Source organism: Typopeltis vanoorti, chromosome 3 (assembly GCF_054136105.1).
Source record: "Typopeltis vanoorti isolate ZY-2024b chromosome 3, IOZ_Tvanoo_1.0, whole genome shotgun sequence".
Lineage (NCBI taxonomy): Eukaryota > Metazoa > Arthropoda > Arachnida > Uropygi > Thelyphonidae > Typopeltis > Typopeltis vanoorti.
Window position 1 is genome coordinate 15012468 of NC_143551.1, and position 22855 is coordinate 15035322.

General features: G+C 36.1%; 1 protein-coding gene across 2 annotated transcripts in view; it reads right to left on the reverse strand.

Moving 5' to 3' along the window:
* dor (vacuolar protein sorting-associated protein 18 dor) overlaps positions 1 to 22855 on the reverse strand; it is a 201594-nt gene that overhangs the window by 160483 nt on the left and 18256 nt on the right. For both annotated transcript variants that reach the window (XM_090390559.1, XM_090390558.1), the window contains 3 exons: positions 17890 to 17974; positions 7641 to 7714; positions 6033 to 6139 (listed from right to left, as the gene is read on the reverse strand). In XM_090390559.1, the coding sequence (XP_090246685.1) occupies positions 6033 to 6139; positions 7641 to 7714; positions 17890 to 17973 (265 nt within the window). In that variant the 5' untranslated portion in view covers position 17974. The remainder of the gene's footprint in view (positions 1 to 6032; positions 6140 to 7640; positions 7715 to 17889; positions 17975 to 22855) is intronic.

The window sequence follows — 22855 nt, forward strand, 5'->3', positions numbered from 1 at the left end:
TCAAGACTAAATAGTGATCACTTCCAATTTCAAATCCTCTGTACACTCTGGTGTCCTGCACCATTGAGAAAACATCACTATCAACAATAACATAGTCAATGAAACTTTTCTTATTCCTAGCCTCTTCTCTCCATGTGAATTTGTGCACATTTTTATGTTGGAACATAGTGTTAGTAATAACCAGTCCATGTCCTGAGCAGAAATCCAACAGATATTTGCTATTATTATTAGCTTTGCTCTTTTCTCCAAATTTTCCCAAAATATTTTTATATGTCTCACAATCATTTCCTACTCTGCTATTTAGATCCCCAACAAGGAACAACTTTTCCTTTTTCATTGTGTCAGTTGCTTTTTCTAAAGCCTCAAAAAATTCCTCCACTTCTACCTTAGTAGAACCTTCTGTGGGACCATAGGCACAAATAAGTCTCATTGTCCAGTTCCCCATTCTCATATTTGCCCACATTACTCTACTTGAGACTGACTGCCATTCAAGAAGATTAGCCTCGTATTTTGTGTTGAATACTATGGCTACGCCTTCTTTTCCTTGATTGTCATTGCCTGAATATAACATTTTGTATTCATTGCTCAGAAAGATCTCACCAGTTTTGGTCTTTTTTGTTTCAGTCACCCCTATTATGTCGATCTTGTACTTATCTAATTCCTCAGCTAGCTCCATTTCTTTGCCATTCAGGCTTCTTATGTTGATAGTACCGATCTTTAACTCTGCTGATGTTGAGTTTGGGTTTGTTTTCAGATTTGTTCCAGTAGCTGACTTTTCGCTGTTCGCCCTGGTTCCCTGGCAAAAACAACGGGGGCCTTGTTTAACCGGGCGACGCCCCAGCCGGCATGAAATTTTGTCATATTGTACCATCAAATTATTTTGGTTTAACCAATAAGAATACAATTTGGTCGGCTAAATCCCAAATTGCCAGCCCATCCTCGTTCGTTCAGTATCACAGTAGATACCTAACAGGGTGCACCACGAGAAGTCGAGGACTGGACATTAGGTCAGAAGCCCTGGTCGGTTCTCTGCATTCCTTTAAAGGCTATGTGGAGGTCTCCTCTCAGTTATACAGCTTTGACCCTTAAGCACCCCTGAAAAAAGTAGTATCTTTTATTTCCTTGGTGTAAAAAAGTGACAGTAAGGAATTCAATATACAAATTATTGAAACAACTACTGCGTTAAGTTTAATATAAACCAAAATAATCACTTGACGTTTCGACCTTCACAGTAGGGTCGTCATCTATCTACATGGCACGTTAAAATTACATTAATTTGGTCAACTGTTAAAACTACTGGCCTGACTTCTGTAGGAAAAAACACAACAACCTTACTACATTAACACTAGAGTCCTGTTATTATAATTATTATCTATTTGGTTACAAAAAAATAAATTAAGCTAGAGAGTCACATGCCCTCACATAATTACTCATATAAGTACACATATAAATTAGAACAAAACAGTGTGGATAGCCAATAAGAGCTGAAATTATTGCTTAGAGTTCTAAAGTCAAGGTTTACTGAAAAACATGAACTTAAGTGGGCTGAATGTGTGGCATCCAAATTCTTAGGATTTTTATGCTACCATTATTATTAGGATGGTTGATCAAAAATTCACAGACTTCTTTAAATTTACATTCATACCAGGTTTTTGTATGATGTAAAGAACAGGTACTTCTCCAATCAATTTGGTGAAGGGTGTTAAGGGCATGATCTGAGAGGTCTGCTTCACCAAAATTATTAAATGTAATGCATTGTTTCTGTTCTTTTTTTTATAGAGAACAAGAACTGTACATTCAGTTTCACCTATATAAGGTATGTTACAGATACAATTAATGCAATATACTCCAGGGTGAGCCAATGCGGGGAGAGGATCCTCAGAGGAGTTGTTTTTTAATTTTATAGGTGGATGGAAGTTTTTTCACTTGGCTATGCTACCCATCCCATAATAATATATGTGGTTTAATCCTTTATCCAAGTGTAAGCAAACAAAGTTTGCACCTGAAGTATTTTCAGGACTGGGGGGCAACTTGTGGTAAAGGTGGTATAACTTCTCATCACTTGGCTTAGCATCCCATAATGCAAAGCACATCTCTCCTTGTAGACATGCATAATGCTATGTATTAAGGGAAGGGTCACTATCAAGCCTGGTTTTGACCTTTATTGAGATCTCATCAGTGGGAGCCAGACACAGAGGTGGTGATACTAAGGTGGAAGTAATGGTGAAGTCATATTTCCATATACCAGTTGCCAAAAGGTGTCACACCTTATTATTAAAATTCTCTGGATTAGAGATAAGTTGATGGAAGTTTTTTCACTTGGCAATGCTACCAATTAATAATAAGGTGTGACACCTTTTGGCAATTGGTATATGGAAATATGACTTCACCATTACTTCCACCTTAGTACCACCACCTCTGGGTCTGGCTCCCACTGATGAGACCTCAATAAAGGTCGAAACTGGTCTGGGTAGTGACATTTCCCTTAATACATAGCATTATACATGTCCGCAAGGAGATGTGCTTTGCATTATGGGATACTAAGGCAAATGATGAGAAGTTATACAATCTTTGCCACGAGTTGCCTCACTCCTGAAAATACTTCAGGAGCAAACTTTGCTTATACTTGGATAAAGGATTAAACCAAATATATAATTGGTAATTTTACAGGTGGTTTAAAAGTAGCATTAAGATTATAATGTAGTAGAATTCTATTTTTTTTTGATAATCCTTTAATGTATATGGTTTTACTGTAATCTATATTCTATGTATTTTTTTATGAGAATTTATGAAGAACCTTATTATTATTATTATTAAGAGAGATTCCAGGAAGTCAGGAACTCATCGAGGAAGGCCATACTATTCGCACCAGCCGTCATGACTGTTCTTGAATTCATTCACACTACTTGCACACACAACGTCAAAGGACAATCCATTCCAATCACACGGCACTCTATGAGAGAAAAATATAGCCCTCACCCCACTTCTTGACAGTATTCATTCTCAACTTCCATGTATGCCCTTGCATCCTTTTCCAACCCTCCATAAAATGAAAAATTCTATCTACTGAAATTCTGTATAACTCTAGAAGTTTGTAAGTCTCAATTATATCACCCTTCTTTCTCCTATTTGCTGGTGTCTGCAGCTTACAAATTCTCAATGTCTTCATAATCAGTATGCCACAGTCCTGATATCATTTTTGAGACTCCTTTGCACTCTCTCTCTACTGTATCAGAATCACCATGGAAATCAGGAGACCAGACCTGTGTGCAATAGTCCAAGTGAGATCTTATCAAGGCCTTGTAGAGACAAAATGATTTCCTTATCTTTACATGTCAAGGTTTGTTTCAGCATTACCATTATTTCTGAGTTGTATTTACAATTTTTGCTATATGATCCTTGAACTTTAACTTCCTGTCTACTAAAACTCCAAGATCCCTAGCCTCATCAGTTTCTTCAAGCATAATCCTACCAATCCTACGTATATAATACTACATTGCATGACTAATCACTGTAAAGTGCATGATCATTTATTAGCATTGAAATGACAGACATTTTTTCATTTTCCCACAATTCCAGCCTATTCAAATCATTCTGCAAGTACTGCATATCAGCAGCACTCCTGATCAACTTACCTATCTTCGCATCATCAGCAAACAGCTGTAGGATAGCTGAGGAAGGTATTGGCAACAGTGTGGCCAGATAACGAAAACATTGTTAACATATATAAGTCCAAACTGTAGGTTTTAAATTAAAGGAATCTAGAGCAGATTACTCAAAAGCTCCCATATAAAAGTTAGCAATTGGGGGGAGGGGGAGATAGTGGTGTAAGCCCATGGCCATACCTTCTTTTTGTAAGTAAAGATTATTTTGCAATACGAAGTAACCAGAATATAGTACATGATCAAACAGTCATAATATTTGGTGGAAATTTGTTCTGTAAGGAAGAATTGTGTCACTGATTGGGACATTTATGAAAAGGGCAGAAACATCAAAACTGACTAATAAATCTTTGCCAAGTGTTATGTTTCTAATTTTGTTTATGAAGTGTTGTGTGTTCTTTATACAGGAGGGGGAATGACCTACCAATTCCTTGAGTGTTGACACTCACCTATCAGCCAAAGTGAAACGTTATGTTATATTCTGGGAGAGTGGGCATAATGGGGGTAGCAGTTTTTTTAATGGTGTCCAATGGCCAAGAAGTGATAGACTTAAGTAATTTAACAGTTTTTTTTTTCTTAATCCTGTTAGTTGGATTATAGTTCAGAAGTCAATAAGTGCTGTTATCAGAGACTAACTGATTTATTTGATAAGTGTAAGTTGATCCGTTTAGGATGAGCATAGTATTACCTTTGTCCAATTTTGTTACAATTATATCCTGATTAGCTTTTAAAGATTTGACTGCTGCTAGTTCTGTTTTGATAAGATTGCTACGTATAGCTTTCTTTTTATTCAAAACATTGCTGGTTTCTAAGTTAATTTTATCAGCTATATTATTTGGAAGAAACTTAATGCCCCTTTCTGTGTGGTAAATTACATCCAGTTTATTAACAGTTCTAGGTGCTACTGCAAAGTTTAAGCCGTTATTAAGTATTAAAAGTTCACCATCTATTTAAGTTTTGTAGATCTGGAAAAGGCATATGACACGGTACCAAAAGAGAAGCTGTTCGAAACACTACAGTTGTATGGTGTTAGTGGGGCATTATATCAAACAACACTTAGTCTTTATTTGAGTTGTAAGTGAGCAGTTAGAATTGAAGGAAGTACAGGAGGGTGGTTTAATGTTAAATCTGGTGTCAAACAAGGATGTACATTATCCTGTCTGTTATTCATTATCTATATGGATCACATTATGAAGGAAAGTGGTATTAAACCTGATATCAATATAGGAGATGTTAATGTCAGCTCTTTGCTTTATGCAGATGATGTTATACTTCTAAATAAATCCGATACAAGTCTGCAAGATTCCCTAACTAAATTGAATAGCTGTTGTAATAGATATGGTATGAAGGTCAGCAATAACAAGACAGAGACAATGAAAATAAGCAGAAGCATTGAAAATATCAACTGCATTGTGAATGGAGAACTTATAGAACAAATAAAACATTTCAGATACTTAGGCATGATTTTTATTGAAGATGGTAAATTAAACATGGAAATAGACAACAGAATCTACAAAGCTGGAAGTCAACTGAATAAATTTATACGGAATAAGAGAGAAATCAGTCAAAACACTAAATCAGGTGCATAAAAGAGTGTTGAAACCAATTTTAACTTATGGATCTGAGAGCTGGGTTAGAAGTAAAACACTTGACCAACGACTAGAGGCCGCAAATATGAGAGGCCTGAGAAAGATTAGGGGCATGAACAGATGGTATCAATGGCAATATCATATTAAAAACGAGGATATTAGGAAAGAATTTGACATCATTTGCATTCAGGAATGTGTTAGCAGAGTTAATCTCAAGTGGTATGGTCACTTAAACAGAATGGGAGAGCAAAGATTAGCAAAACAGGTGTTCTCTGCCATGTTGGCAGGAAAAAGACCCAGAGGAAGAGCAAGATATAGGTGGATTGATACGGTAAAAAGTGCCTTAGAAGGTAGAAATATAAGATCTGATAATGATATCTTGACAGGTAACAAATTAATTTGGAGGAAAATTGTAGATAGGAAGTTAGTAATGATGTAAATTTTCATGTAGTACTGTACACCCCTTGAGGGTACACGTCAGGAATTTGATGTCAGGCATTTTCGATTAATGCGCCTGTTTTAAAAAACACACGCATTAGGTGCATTAATCGAGGGATTGCTGTATATATATACACACATATAAAATTCCTTTCCATTAATACTCCTTATATTGATGGTTCCTACCTTCAGTTCTTGTGATGTTGGGTTTCCTCTTCTAGATGGAGTTTGTACAAGATTTACAAAAAATAAATAATCTTTAAATACAGAGACCTGATTAAAAAATAAAGACAGATTACACTTGTCTGTTACTTTTATTTATGAAAGCTTCTGAGTTACTTACCATCATGTATATCTGGACGTTGAAGATCAATTCGCACTATTTTGGATCTCATGGCAATGGCTAAGTGATTGTTGCTTGCAACTAAATGAGTTATGGAATCAGTCAAGCTGAAATGGAAGAAGTCACCATGAATAATTATGATGCTCAAATAAAACATTCAACTCAAAATACTCAAGATGAAAAAGTATGGACCTAAGAATTGTTTTCAATATACAAGAAATTTATGCACATTTGGAATCTGAAAATTATTCACTAAAATGACTTCACAGTAAAGCAAAGATGAAAAATAAATTATTTTACCCCTCCCTTCCCAGAAATTGGGGTCTAACATTCTAGAGATTTGCATTTTTGATGTTAAAAAGAAAAGAAAACAAATCTGGTTTAGTTGTTCATACAGCCAGATGAAGACCATCCAGCACTTTGTCAAAAACAGAAATTCCTTACAATGAGAATAACTGAGAAGAAATTTAAAGTGGCTTCCAAAATGATGCACACTACTACTTAGTGCATTAAGAACCAGGGCATCATCCGACACCTAGTTTGGTCTTCCTTTATCATTAATCTTACATTTACAAACTGTTGGCTAAGACATGCATTATGATATAGAATGCAACAATATCAACACTTACTTTCACATATTTATTGTTTATTTTAATTTTAATCTGTTGTATTCTTTCACTGCTTAATGTGATATGTTTTATATCACATGAAAGAGTGATTTAGCATCGAATTACAAGCTGGTTTATAACATAATCTCGCTCTTGGGAACCATCCTCACTCTACCTACCTCTCTAGTGCCTAGTCTCCAGCCCTCCTCCCTCACTTTACCAAAACACTATCACAACTATAAAATCAGTTAAAATGAACTCTTCTGTCAGAAAATATCTACTAAAAGAAAGTCTCTCTCGGTTCTCAAAAAAGTCAAAATTATTCATAAATTAGAACATGGTATGAAAAATGTTATCCTCTTCAACAGTATCGACACTGTGGAAGAATAATGTTCATATATCATTACTGGAAAACAACATAAAAATTTAGAAAGTGCAAGCTTACAAACGTAGATGAAGCACTTCTTCAATGGTTCACTACACAAAGAAGTTCTGGATTCTCAACAGACAATCCGATCTTGAAAGCTCAAGTGGATAAATTTGCTAAACAATTTAAAAACCGACATCACAATGTTATGTTGATTTCTAAAAAAGACTAATTGAAATCATGTTTATTAATCAGTATTGTTTTTAATTACTAAGAAATAAACTGTGTTTAGTATTAAGTGTGTGGTTTAAAATTTGTGGACAAATAAATTGTGTTTTATTAAGTGTACTGTAGTTTATACAAGCATATTGATACAAATAATATCTAGATATGTAATTATATTAATTTTCTCTCTAATACTTCTCTGGGTCTTTTTAATCTATTTTTATCAAGTTATTGAGAATTTAAAAAAAAAGGGAGATAAATTTAACTCATCACTGATATAGTGAGTAATGGTTATAACTAGGAACTTTTGTCAGTCCTCTGGTACTCGTTATAACTAAGTTTTTATTTTGTACTTATTTTCATTTTCACAGCTATTAGGTTGCAGAGTATTAATAACTATATACTTACGTAATATTCATTCTTGATTTATTAAAAATAGGAATGTCATCTTCCAAAGTAGCATTGATAAAACCTGCAGTTGTCTAGAGGAAAAAAAAAATTAATTATCTCCTGCTATAGTAACATATCTACTGAGAAGCAAACTTAGAGGATCTGATAAATATTCCATTTTATGAGATATACAATGTAACACAAATCAAATTTGTGTTATATTGTAACACAAATTTGATTTGTGTTACAATGGAAATAAAAATTCTAATGTAGTCACTTTGAATTTTAATTAGAAAGAGATCAGAAAACTGTGAAGCTTCATATTCTGAAATTGCTGTTTGTGTCCTCTTTTTATACTCTCCAATTCCATTAATATTTATCTTGAAGCTTTAAAATTAGCCGTATATGTAAATTAGCTGTATATGAACAACTTTCTTCATTTGACTAAAAAATTAAACAGTACACTGCAACTCCTCTTTCTCATTTGGGAGACCTTATGCTACACAAACTATAAAAATTTCTATACCTACTTATACAAATCTGATTTCTCATTTTCCTGTGACAGCCCTGTTAATCTTACTGCTAACAAAAATCACATCAAATTTCTGATATGCAACCTCAAGGAGCATACTATGCAGTCCTACATGGAAAGTGAATTATTATTCACTTCCTATCAAAATTTTTATTCTAAATAACTGTTATTTATCAGGACTCCAATACTGACAGATCATATATTTATCTAAGATACTTCCATCTATCCAACTAGATCTTCGTCTTCTTTGTGTCTTTTTTTTCTTGGCATCAGACAAATGTTCAATTAATCTTTTTTCCCTATTTTTTAAGTCACCATAATTTACCATCAATTTCACCTGAGATTAGCTCTGCTCACACATCCTTGATGCTAACAATATCACATTCCTTCCTAATATCTTTATTTTTAATATCATTATGCCACTCCTTCCTTTTCTCCTTTTTGAATACTATCTCTAGTCTCTGACAACAATCTATAAGTTACAAGTGGTTTGAAACGCTTACATATGTGTCTCACATAGTTACTTTGGTGTTTTGACTGATTTCTTTCTTTCTCTCTCTCTCTCTTTTTCCATATAAATTTATTCAACAAACTAATAAGAGCTTTACATATTCCATTGTCTATTTCCATATTTAATTTGCCATCTTCATGAAAAATAGCTGAAATATTTTACTTATTCTATAGGTTCTCCATTCATTTTCATAGTTTAAGTGCTGATTTTCATGTGAATTTGTTACAGTAGTTATTCAACTTATTTAAGGAATCTTTAACTTGCACTGGATTTATTTAGGAGTATAATATGTGCATAAATGAAACAGCTAAGATCAACATTAATCCAATGTTGATAAAGTTTAATGCTACTTCTTTCCTTTGGTCTTGCATCTGATTTCACATGAAACTTCTTCCTATTTCCCTGTTACCACTTTAAATTCTAACTGCCAACTTAAACAATTCATATTTGAACTGAATCCATCTTGTCCTTCTCCAAATTTCTCTTTGGCAATTTTTCTTAGCCTCTTCAAGTATCAATAGCAAAGATCCTCTGTAATTCTCATCATCATCATCATTTACGAATAGGAAAATATGCACAGAAATATTCATATAACAAAAACTCATGGAAATATAGTCTATTAGATGAAAGTGAGCAAAGTTGTTGTTTTGTGCTCAATGGTAAACATCAGATAGCAGAGAACAGACCAACTTGGCTCATTTGCATCTAATAGACTATATTTCCATGAATTTTTGTTATATGAATATTTCTATGTAGATTTTGTGGCATGTGCATCTCAGCAGATGGATATGTGGCAGGTGAGAGAAGTAGAGGGCATATATGAGTAAAATGTGGACAATGGGAGGAATTCAGTGAGTTAGATGTTACGATATCCAACCTCGTTGCATCAGGAGTAGGAGAATCTCGAGAGACAAGTAGTGTGATAGGTGAGAATAACGAGTGAAATATGAATGAAAAAAATAAGAGTGGGGAGTGTGGAAGACTTGAATGATTGTGAAGTTTTCAAAGATGGTCTTGACTGGGAGGATGAATGGCGAGTAAGAGTAACTAACTTGCAGAGAGAGAAAGAGATAGACGAGTTGAAAGAAGAGGTGGAATGTCTGGGGAATAAGATGAGAAGCATGAAAGATGAGAGTAGGCGAATGGAAGAGATGAATGCAAGGTGAATCAGAGGAGGAGCAAGAGAGAGAGAGAGAGAGAGTTATGGGAATGGTAGAAGAGAGGGAATGAGAGAGGTATGGGAATGATAGAAGAGTAGAGAATAGGAGCAGTAGAAGAGAAGGAATGAGAGAGAGAGTTATATGGGAATGATAGAAGAGGAGAGAATGGAAACAGAGAGAGAGAAAGTGAGAAGAATGCAAGGGAGCTGGAACAAGGAATAGAGTGATGCCAGGTAAGTAGGGGAACACCGAGAGAGTGAGGGATGCAGGTGAGCAATCAAGGAACAGAGTGGTAGGAGGTGTGATATATGGAGACTCGATGACCATGGCATGCAAGACAGGATACCAGAGGAGTGTTTGTCTGGAGAAACGATAGAAAGTGTGACTACGGCAATTAAGTAGGGTGAAAGGGTGGACGAAATTATTGTGATGGTGGGCATGAATGACTTCAGAGGCAGTGTAAATCGAGTGGCAAGAGATCTGAGATTCATGCTCGAGGTTGTACAAAAGAAAATGCAGAGAGGAAAGATTATGTGTGTGTTACCCAGGTATGATAATGAGAAGTTTAACAGAAGAGCAGTTATAATGAATAGCATAATAGCCATAATGTGACAGAAGAGAGGATTGGAATATGTGGATGCTTGGAGGGCATTTGAAGACAGAAAGGAATTGTATGCGAGAGACCGCTTGTATTTGAATGAGGAAGGATACAGACATCTGGAGAGAGATTGCTGTTTACTGAATGAGTCGGTGTGTCAATGCAGGGAAACTAGAATTCCCAGGGTGGATGATAGCAGGGGTAGCTCTTGTGGGAATGGGTGCTTGGGGAAAGTGTGACGACATCAGGTAACACTGAGGCCAGTGGTATCTGGAGGAAATAATGATAAGTATAGAAGCAGTGACATTTTTATGCTTTATGCTAATACCAGGAGTATCCGGAATAAAGAAGATGAATGGTAGCGCTGATAATGTCAGCCTGGTCAAAGATTACTGGGATCCCTGAGATGTGGTTGACGGAAGATGATATAGTAACTGGAATAGAAGTAGCAGGGTACAGCATTTTTCGGCAGGATAGGAGGGGAAAACATTGCGGTGCAGTACTACTTATGATAAGTGATGACTTATGTCTTCTAAGTGTTACTGCTTTGGAAGGCAGTAACACTAATAGTTTTGAAAGCATATGGTATGAGGTACAGGTGAGCAAGACAGGATATTTAGTGGGATGGTTTTGTTGATACAAGCCAAGGAGTACAGAGGGTGGGGAGCAGGAGATGTTTAGGCAGTTGAGCTTGGCAAGTGCAAGAAGAATGATTGTTATGGGAGATTTTAACTACAGCAGTATAAGCTGGGAAGAGGAAAATGCATGTAGCAATAAGTGAATGGAATTTCTAGAATTCTTGAGGGATAAATGTCTTAGGCAACATGCAATAGAGGGAACAAGAGGTTCAGGAATTTGGATTTGGTCACAGCACCAGAAGAGCAGATAATAACTGAGATGACAACTCTCCCCCAGTTGGAGAGAGAGAGAGAGAGAGTGACCATGTGGTTTTGACGTGGAAGATAAAAAGACATGCAGGAGTATCAAAGAAAAGGGAACATATGTGAAATTATAAGACGGGTTGATTATAATAGTCTTAGATATCAACTTGGGGCAATTCCATGGAGAGCAGAACTGGAAAGCCACGATATCATTAGTGCTTGGAAAATTTGTTAGCAGCAATAGTAAGCTGTATTCCACGAATGAAGAAGCGGATACAATTTGATGTAAATTGGATGCCAGTAAAGCAGTGGGACTGGATGGTATTTCACCACGGGTTTTGAGAGAATGAGCTAAAGAACTGACAGGCTCCTTTGACCTGGCTTTTCAATGAAAGGCTGGCTATGGGAAAGGTACTCAAGGAATGGAAAGAAGGTAAGATAGTTCCATTGCATAAGGGTGGTAGCAGACTGAAAGTGTCTAATTATAAGCCAGTTTGTGTGTCATCAGTAGTTGTTAAGGTCTTGGAGAAATTAGTGAGGGACTATATACAGTGGTGGGCAGATGAGGTTAATGTTATCTGTGCGAATCAACATGGATTTGTTAAGGGGCGATCTTGCTTAAGTAATATGATTGCCTTTTATAGTAAAGTGACAAGAGCAATTGATGAGAGAAAGGCATATACTGCAATATTTTTGGATTTTGCAAAGGCATTTGACAGGCTGATATTTAAGTTACAGTGCATGGGTTTAGATGTCAGGTTAGTCAACTGGATTCAGGATTGGCTGTCTGATAGGTATCAGAGAGTTGTGTATGGTGGAACAATATCAAGGAAGCAGAAGGTTACAAGTGGGGTTCCACAGGGCTCAGTAGTGGAACCTGGATTGTTTAACCTTTATATCAATGACATTGTCAATGGATTGCGAGGGGATATTCAGTTGTTTGCAGATGATGTTAAACTTGGAACGGTTATTAGTAATAGTGCAGATGTAGTGGCCCTGCAAGAGGATTTGAATAAACTAGACAGATGCAGCAAAATGAGTCTTGAAGTTTGGGATACATTGATGGGAGGTTGCATACTCAATTGGAGGAGCTGTATTTGAAGGTGATGAAGGTAACCCAGGGGATTTCTGCAATACTGAGAAGGACGCTGATCTGCAGAGATTGAAGAGTTCCCATTCCATTGAATAATATCCTGATCAGACCACACTTAGACTACTGTTCTCAAATTTGGTCCCCAGAATTTGAATAGGGTTAAATTAACTGTGGAGAGAATGCAGAGGTGGATAACAAAGATGATTTCAGGACTGTACAATGTTAATTATGAGGATCGGCTGAGGGAATGTAGACTGCAGAGTTTGGTGGATAGAAGAAGGAGAGGTGATATGATAGAGACTTTTAAACTGTTGAGAGGCAGTTACAGGGTGGAGCAGCCGGAAGGAGTGATGACTTGGGGCCATCCCTGGAAAGTACAAGAGGAATCTGTGAGCAAGAGGGCGAGGAGTGGTTTCTTTGCATGGAGAGTGGTGGAACTGTGAAATGCATTGCCTGATAGTGGTGAGAGCAAGAATGGTCAATGAGTTCAAGGAGTGGAATGATAGACTGTGTTTCCTAGGAAGGTCCTCCTGCGATGAGTCTCTTCACTACATGGAGGCCTCCATAATAAAAATATTTTCTGTGTACATTTGTAATTCTCACACTGTTTTTTACTTTTCTGTGATTGGATATTATCATGGATCCACTCCTGTCATTTGGAATTCTACCTCCTGAATTATGCAATACAACCACTATAAAACATGAAAACTTCATATTCAAGCATTTCTAGTGAAATATCATTTATTCCAGGAGCCTTCCACATTTCAGGTTTCTAATGGTTTTTCTACCACAAATAGTGAAATATTCTCCTGGCTGCATTCTTCCTGAATATTTTCTGCACTGTTCTATCATGGCTTGTTTCATTTAACAATCTTTTAAAAGTGTTTTAACACATGGCATTGATGTGTACAAGGAAAATGGCAGCTGAGTTTAGCATGGGATATCTTGTATGATGTAGTTTATATTCTATATGTGCGTTACCAAGAGTGAATGGATTGCGGTACAAAAGTGTGAATGGCGAGAGAATTTGTCGTAAATGTTTTGTGTGTCAGTGCTAGAAATGCGAGTTGTGTAGAAAGTGGGATAACAAATTGATGAATGTTAACTATGTAAGAAAAGATAACAAAAGTGAACTGGCAAATGCAGAAATAGTGAATGATAAGTGCTTGGAAAGAAAGTGTGAAAGTGGTTGATGAAGTGACGATGAAGTAAGGAGTGAAATAACATTTTATGTTGCATCCTTCACAGGACAAAATAGGAACTAGAACAAATGGAGAAACAATTGCCGTGTAGTACAGCAGGTGGGAGAATGAAAGGAAATGCAACTTTGAAATGCAAAAAGTATCAAAGGATGAGAAATTGCAAATAAGGATGCAGCATTTTATGGATATTCAATAATAAGAGGTATACTTAATGAGCAAGTGATGAAAGCATGTTTCTCAGCTGCAAAAATCAAGGATGTTGTTGAAGCTGTTAGTTTGCAGAAGAGATAAGTAAAAGACAGAATTGTTAGGGTAGGAGCAAATAATTTGAAAGAAGAGAAATGTGCAATGAGAGATGATATGAAAGAGTTGTTGCAAGAAGCAAAAATGAAGAGTAAGGAAGTAAAAACTATGACTCTGCTGCCTCAGTATGATAGGACAGAGCTGAGAAGAGGGACTATGATTGTTACTGAGTCCATGAGAAGATTGTGCAGGAGGAATGGTGTGCAGTTTATTGATGTATGGAGTGAATATGATGGGCAAATGGACATACGAGGGTGGTTCCATATGTTTCTGGGCAGATTAACTTTTAGAGGTGATAGAAAGAAAACAACTGTCATTTTTCAATATAATCTCCCTTTACTTCAACACACTTTTCACATCTTCGAATCATTAACATTTCTATGCCCTTGAAAAAAATAGTCTGGGCAGTAAGGTAGGTGTCAATCTCCTGGAAGCCACAGTCCTTCACTACAGTGTTCACAACAATAGCCGTATGGACTGGAGCATTGTTGTAAAGCAGGTGAATACCATCACTCAGTACTCCTGTTTCTTCTCCTGAAGAAAACAGAGAGAGAGAGGAGGGATGTCATCAGTTAGCTAAACTGCCCTCTTTTGGACAGCATCAAGAATTTTCACAGAGGTTTCTGGTCAAGTGTACCACCTCAAATGCGAGTGGTATTCTAAAGTTTGGTGGATATAGGATTTGTAAATAATCAGTAGCTGATGGTGGACAGATGCAAAGAAATGTCTTAAGCATAAAAGGGATATCAAGTTTTTTGGTGGCTATGGATACTTCAGAAGTGATGTATTGGTGTCAAAAAGGCTAAGGGATAATTCAATCAAAGAAGAGAGATATGGTCTTTGCTAAGCAGAGTTATCAAAAGGTAATGGAGAAGAACTTCAGATTAAAAATGACATTGGTTTTGCACTGAGGGTGACTAAATGTACAAAAAAAAAACTTAGCTTTTTTTATATATATATTTAGGACATTATGCAGAAAATCTTAAAACTCAGGATGTTTGAACATTGCAAGATTTGTCGTATGATTAAAAGGAATGGAGAATGCATCAGCAAAACTATGAGCAGGATTGAAGATCATGTAGTAAGGTGAGGTCAGGGATAACACTACAAACAGCCCTAAGAGAAAATTGAAATCACTTACAAAGGACAGAAGGTAGACAATAAGATAGCAATCTTCTGCAAAGTCCTTTATACCAGATCCTATCAAATGCCTTGGAAATTAAGTGCAACAGTACAGATTTTTTCCAAACTTTTCTATGGCATGTGTCCAAGGTGGTTGAAGAAGGCTAAATCTGCTATGGATCTTATGCTGCATAATCTATACTGGTGGAAACTGATCAGATGGCACGTCTACAGGTGAAGAAGTTAAATGTTGATTACTTGAAAAAGTACTGGGGCAAAAGTAATAGGTGGATGATTTAATGCAGAATTTACTCTTTCTCTCTCTCTCTCAGAATTAAATATGGGCTTGCTTCCATGCTATGGGATGGATATTAGCTGAGTATAATAATGCAGAGATGATAATGGACAAAAATTAGTTCAGAAGCACATCTCTTAAGTATAACTGGAGGTGATACCATCAGGGCAGAAGTCATTTTTGGTATTTAGGCTGTTCAACATTCTTCTGATGCCATTCTGTCTATCAGACAACCAAAGAGACATGCAGTGTATTGTTTTGGCATAGTTTGTGGTAATTTGTCTTGGTAATCTATGCAAGACTTGGAAGAGAAGAATGATGACAGGAGAACATTTAGCTACCTTCATGACATTTATCTTACATATTTTTAATGTCTTCCCATAACTTTTGTTTAGCTATGTTTACATATACTTTAGCTTTATCACATTTTACCTTGTTCTCTAAGTGCATTTCTTGGAGGAAATCAATATGACTTTCTTTTCTAGGACTCTTACCTTTTCAACTGCTAACTTCTAAGTCACTATGAAGTTCTGATTTTCTATCTTTTGCAAACAACTATGCCACATGCCTCCCTGTCTAAATTAATGTTTTTTTCAGATTTTGTCAGTCTCTAAGAATTGGTTTTTAGTTTTTGTTTTCAAATACCTTCATTTTGTATACTTGAGTATAGTTCACCTCAGAAAGCTGCTCGACAATGATTCTTTTCAATGTAATACTGATTTTTATCCTGTTCAAAACAAAATGACCATTTTCTATTTCAAATCCACATCTCCTCTTATATCCTAAACCACTGAAAATATTTTATATGTCTAGCATTCATTCATTCACTCACAACGTTTGCTGCTGTTTCGATCTCCAACATGAAACCAGCATTTCTTTTTTCTTCTTGATGTCAGCTGCCTTCTCTAATGAACTAAAAAACCACTTCATTAGTAGAGCCTTCTAGGTGATAAGCACATTTTTTTATGTGGCTCCTATTCATGAAAGGTTTATTTGTGATACTCTCTTATAGTATATTCATATCATAGGCAGATTAAGGATTTTTTTTCTAGTTTTTTTTGTCTTTTATATATATTTTTTGCATTTTTCTTTATTTTTTACCAGGTTCAGAGAGCAAACATGAAACTTTTTCAAGCCTTCAGCCCTCAAATAAGCAGGACAGTGGTCTCACACTAGGCAATGAAATTCATCTCCCATCTAAAGATATCTACAAACATCCATTCACATGGCAGGATTCGAACCCACAGTCTGTTGGCTGGAGAGCAGATATGCTAACCACTCAGCAAACCAGGCCAGTAACTGGCATACAGGACATATAAATCTTGTCCAATTTCTATTTTGAAATTTGTCAACTTAACTTGAACCTGGCTGCCATCCTAGAAGTTTATCTTCATGTTTAGTGAATACTAAGCTACTCCTTACAAGTTACTCTCCTTTAACTCTCAAACTAATAAAATCCCACCTAATATTTTGTTACCTTATAAACTTCACAACCACCTCATAAACTAGCTTTGTCACCAGCTCTTCTAATCTGATGAATTACCCAAAACAGCCAGCACACTGCCTTGTCTTTTATATTATAGGTTATTTTTATTTTTTTTTGTTTAGCCATTCTTGTATTCATATATAAAAAATGTAATGTTTAATTGGTTTACATTCACATTTTATTTCATTTTCTTACATATTTTATTGCTATTATTACATATTTTATCCTTATTACATATTTTATACATTTTTGTTTCACTTCCCATATTATGTTTTTGCTTTTATACTAATTTTTTGCCTATTTTAAGTTCTATACCAAATATCCCCTTTGGTAATTCAGAAGATTCCATAAAACCATTCTCTTTTCATGGATGTTCAGGTATATATATCTCCACATTAATATATTATTATTACTAAGAGAGACCTCCAGGGAGTCAGAGACTCATCGAGGGAGACCACATACTATACACACCAGCTATCATACTTATTCTTGAATTCAATTACACTGCTTGCACTCACAACATCTAATAGCAATCCATTCCAATCATGCACCACCCTCTGAGAGAAAAATCTGGCCCTTACACCCTTCTTGGCAGCCTTCATTCTCAGCTTCCAAAGATGCCCTCTCGTCCTTTCCCCACCCTCCATAAATTGAAAAATCCCATCAATTGAAATCTGTATGACCCTTTCAGCAGTTTGTAAGTCTCAATCACATCACCCCTCTTTCTCCTATTTGCTAGTGTCTGCAATCTACAAATTCAAAACCTGTCTTCATAATCAGTATTCCACAATCCTGATATCATTTTTAACACTCGCCTTTGTACTCTCTCCAATATATCAGAATCACATCGGAAACCAGGAGACCAGACCTGCGCAAAATAGTCCAAGTGAGGTCTTATCAAGGTCATACTTAAAAAAAAATAATAAATAATAATTAAAATATTTAGCATTTAGTAGATTTACTAGCTATGTATATCTATATCAAATATGCTTTGCTGACTAAATATTATTTACACAATATTTTATTGTAAGCAAGCAAATTTTATGGATTTCAGTTTCTAAAGGCTAATTAAAAAATTGCCTACCAACTCTGGTACAGTGGATCTTCCACTTTGGTAACCAGTTGCAGAAGCTGCAGCTTGTTCATATTGTTCAAACAAGTTTGCCATCCTAAATTTAAAAAAGTAAAATAAAATAATAATAAAGATAATAAATAAAAAATAATCTTCAAAAGAAGAATTTACTATGTTAAAAGAAACAGTAAACACAGCCTAAATTAAGCAGGTACCTCTTATCATGGGTATGAGTACCTTAAAATAATACTTTTATAATTTTATAAACCCATGCAAGATGAAATCTTAAAACATTTATTCATTTATAAAGAGAATATTTTAAGAATAAGTAATAATAATCTCTTATAATAAGTAATCTATTAAGGCAGTTAGTGAAATATTACAGGGAGCATATCATACAGTAAAGTTAAGGTTAAAATAAAAATTGGAAAATGCTTTGATTCTCGATGAATCTTTATAGGTTTTTTTCAATTGAAGGTGAGTTAGCCGATCTCATATGGAGGTAGCAGAGTTTTCTTCTCCTAAAACTTGGGTTTTTCATTCTACATATGGACAAATCGGCTTTGAGAACACACACAATTTACAGACAATAAATACTGGTGGTGGCATTGGTGATGATGGTATTTGCAGTTTGCTGTAGTTGGTGGGTTAAGTGGTGGTGACAGATTTGTAGAGTAAGTGCCCTCCCTCGATGAGTCTTTGGACTCCTTAGAGGTGTCAAGTAATAATAATAATAAAGTGATTTTATTTCAGAAAATATTCACAATATCACTTGTTTTATATGCAATTGTGTTTGTTTTTTGAGTTTGGTCATGTGTATATTGTTTAAAATGTGCTTTTATATAACATTAATGTAAACAAGAACAACGGTGGCCAAACATCCTTCAAAGAGTTTAACATGCGAGGGATTTGTGTACATAGCATTTGCTCAATGTACTAGCTGCCAAGGCTGAATGACTTTTGGTATGAGAGGGAGTTGGAAATGTTTTATGAGTGAGTAAGAAACATGAGATGTATCCAAGGCAGGAGAATGAAGTAATGAATTCTAATGATGTAAGGTGTGAAAATAAGTGTTGTAAAGAATATTATTATTATTTGACACCTCCAAGGAGCCAAGGACTCATCGAGGGAGGGAGGGCACCTGCTCTACAACTCCGTCTCCATCATTCAATCACCAACTGACCACCACTGTTATTTCCACAGACAATCACAAACATCCATGCCCATGGCGGAATTCGAACCAGCAGCCTTTTGGCTGGAGAGCAGATACGCTATCCACTCAGACAACCAGGCCAAAAAGTTGGAGTAAGTGACATATAGTTGACATATAGTGACATATAATATAGTTGGAGTAAGTGACAGCAGACAAAATATGAGAGTATAAAAGGAGCATTTTAAAGTAAAACAAATGATGGGGTCACACTGAGGAAAGACATAGCATATTTAAACAGAGTTCTTCAGAGGACAATATGTGAACATGAGTGACCTGGAAAACATTTTGTTAGAGAGGATTCAGGGACGAGTGACCAAGATGGTGACAGGTCTGTGGAATACTCCCTATGAGTATAGGATGAAAGTTTTGTCGGTTACAGAGTTTAGTTGATAGCCAGAAAAGAGGAGGACATGATAGAAACTTTTAAGATATTAAAGGAGTTTTATAAAATTTATGCAAGTGAAATTTTTCAATATATGACAAATAGAGAACTAGGGGGCCATCCATGGAAGTTGTGCAAGTGTGGTTAGCAGGGGTGTAGGGACCAGATATTTTGCGTGAAGAATGGTAAGTGAAGTGGATTGCCAAAATTCACTGCGAGTTCCCTGATGGTGAATGGATTCAAGGAAAGGTATGATAGGATATTTGTATATAATGGTTATTTTGGCTCCCCCGATGAGTCTACAGACTCCATTGAGATGCCGTAAAATAATAATTTGACATGTGGCACAGCAAGAAGGAGGTATGAAAGTGAATGAAATAGAGAGTAACTGAGAATAAGGAAGGTGGAGTGAGAGAGAGAGAGAGTTATATTGCGATTCCATAAGAATCACCATACAATACCCTTTCTCACAATAGCTTGATGAGAAAGATCAAGTATGTCAGTGAAGCTATCTATTAGTAGCTAAAGAGGAGAAGCAAGAGTTAGTTGTTTTGGCAAGTACAAATGATTTAAAAGGTGCAAATATGCAATGAGAGAAGATATGAAAGAGTTTTGCAGGAAGAAGCAAAAAGGAAGAAGGGGAGAGATTCATAACATACCATAACATACTTATGGTATGTTATGAATCAAGTGTTTGGATATCTCAGTATTACTGAGATATCCAAACACGATCAAATTTCTCTACTTGGACTGACCTGTACCTCTGATCTTTCCTGGCACAACCATATTTCAACTAAAGCTTCCACAGCTGCCAAAAAACTTGGTGTACTTTTTTCGCACAAGACACTACTTCACATCTTCACAGCTGCTAACTCTATACAAAGCCTAAATCTGCCCAGCCATGGAATATTGCTCTTATATTTGGGGTGGAGCACCAAAATCCTCTCTAAAATTGCTCAATTCTAACCAGATCATTAATATGGCCAATTAATGATTCCTCTCTCATAGACGTTTAGTTTCTGTCTTGTGCCTCTTCTTCAGATACTTTCATGGACAGAGCTCTGCTGAATTGGCACTATTATTCCTCAGCTCTCATCCAAAATCATTAAAACAAGAGCCACTGATAACCAATCCTTTTACAGTACATCTTGAAACTCACTGAACCAACTTCACTGCCTCCTCCTTCATCCTGTGTACAACCCTTAACTGTTCAAAGCAAAATGTGAATAGATTCCTCCTTTCTTCTATTTCTCTTGCCCACACATGGCACTAATGTGGTATAGGTCTTCTGGCCTTTCATGTGTGGATCACATATTTAAAAAGAAAGTCTATCGAATCACTCCTTGAACCCACTGACCATTTGTGCTCTCAGCACTCTAAGAGGTCATCCATTCCACAGTTCAACCACCCTCCATGCAAAGAAACATTCCTCTTGTCCTTGCTGCTTCCCTCTGTTCAACCAAATGAAAGAACTCCCCAGTGTCAACCCTGTAACTACCTCTCAACAGTTTAAAAGTCTCAATCTTATCACCACCCCTATCTACAAAATTCTGAAATCCACATTTCCCATTTCCTCAGCCTATCCTCAAAACTAACACTGTACAGTCCTAATATCTTTTTTCATCTGGCTCTGCATTTTTTTCATGGTTAATTTATTTCCTTCGAATCCTGGGGGCCAAATTTGAGCATAACATGACATCTCTTATCTCTGCAGGTCGACTTCCTTCTCCGTACTGCAGCAATCCTCTGGATTACCTTCCCCACATTTGCAATATGTTCTCTGTATTTCAGGGTTCTATCAATCATCACATATGGATCATATTATGAAGGAAAGTGGTATTAAATCTGATATCAATATAGGAGATGTTAATGTCAGCTCTTTGCTTTATGTGGATGACATTATACTTCTAAATAAATCTGCTACAAGTCTGCAAGATTTCCTGACTAAATTGAATAATTGTTGTAATAGATATGGTATGAAGGTGAGCAATAACAAGACAAAGACAATGAAAATAGGCAGAAGCATTGAAAATATCAACTGCATTGTGAATGGAGAACCTATAGAACAAGTAAAACATTTCAGCTACTTAGGCACGATTTTTAGTGAAGATGGTAAATTAAATATGGAAATATTTAATTTACCTTTGTTGATTCTGTTATCTATTGACAATAGAATCAACAAAGCTGGTATGATAAGAAGTGAACTGACTAAATTTATATGGATAAGAAAGAAATTAGTCAAAACACTAAATTAGCTGTATACAAGACAGTGTTCAAAGAAATTTTAACTTATGGATCTGAGAGCTGGGTTAGAAGTAAAACACTTGACCAAAGACTAGAGACTGCAGATATGAGAGTCCTGAGAAAGATTAGGGACATGAACAGATGGCATCAATGGTAATATCATATTAAACACGAGGATATTAGGAAAGAATTTGACATTATTAGCATCCATATGCAAATAAAGACTAAGTATTGCTTGATATAATGCCCCACTGACACCATATAATTGCAGTGTATTGTTGTAGCGTAACCTAACCTAACCTTATAGCTTCTCTCTTGGTACCTTGACATATGCCTTTTCCAGATCGACAAAACTTAAATACAGATCTCTGTTATATTCCCATGCTTTCTCAACATTTGTCGTAAAATGAAGATCTGATCCTGACAGCCTCTATTTAGCCTGAATCCAGCTTGTTCTTCCACAATTCTTCTCAACCGTTTCTCAAGTATACTTGCATAGATCTTTAGCTGAGCTAATCTCAGGTGGTATGACCACTTAAACAGAATGGGAGAGGAAAGATTAGCAAAACAGGTGTTCTCTGCCAGGTTGGCAGGAAAAAGACCCGGAGGAAGACCAAGACATAGGTGGATTGATATAGTAAAAAGTGCCTTAGAAGATAGAAATATAAGACCTGTCAAGACTCCAACATTATCAGAGCTTATATTTCTATCTTCTAAGACACTTTTTACCATATCAATTCTCTTATATCCCCTGCCTCCTCCCACTTTATCCAGTACAGTTCTTCCAACAAAGTGTGTAGCCTCCCATTAACATGTTCATTGCCCAATCACGCGATATCGCGTGATGCGAGTTCTCACCGGTCGGCCGATCACGCGTTATCGCGCGGATGTCGCAAACTAAATAAAAAAATAAAAAAAATTTGGCCACCACACGAAATTCCAATTTTCAGCTTGGCAATGAACAATATTGCGTGATCACGCGATGCGAGTTCTCACCAAAATGCCAATCACGCGTTATTGCGTGGACGTCGCTAACTAAATAAAAAAAATTTGGCCACCACGCGAGATTCCAATTTTCAGCTTGGCAATGAAAGTGTTAATGTATTCCAAAGTTCAAGACTTTACATTTAGCTGAATTA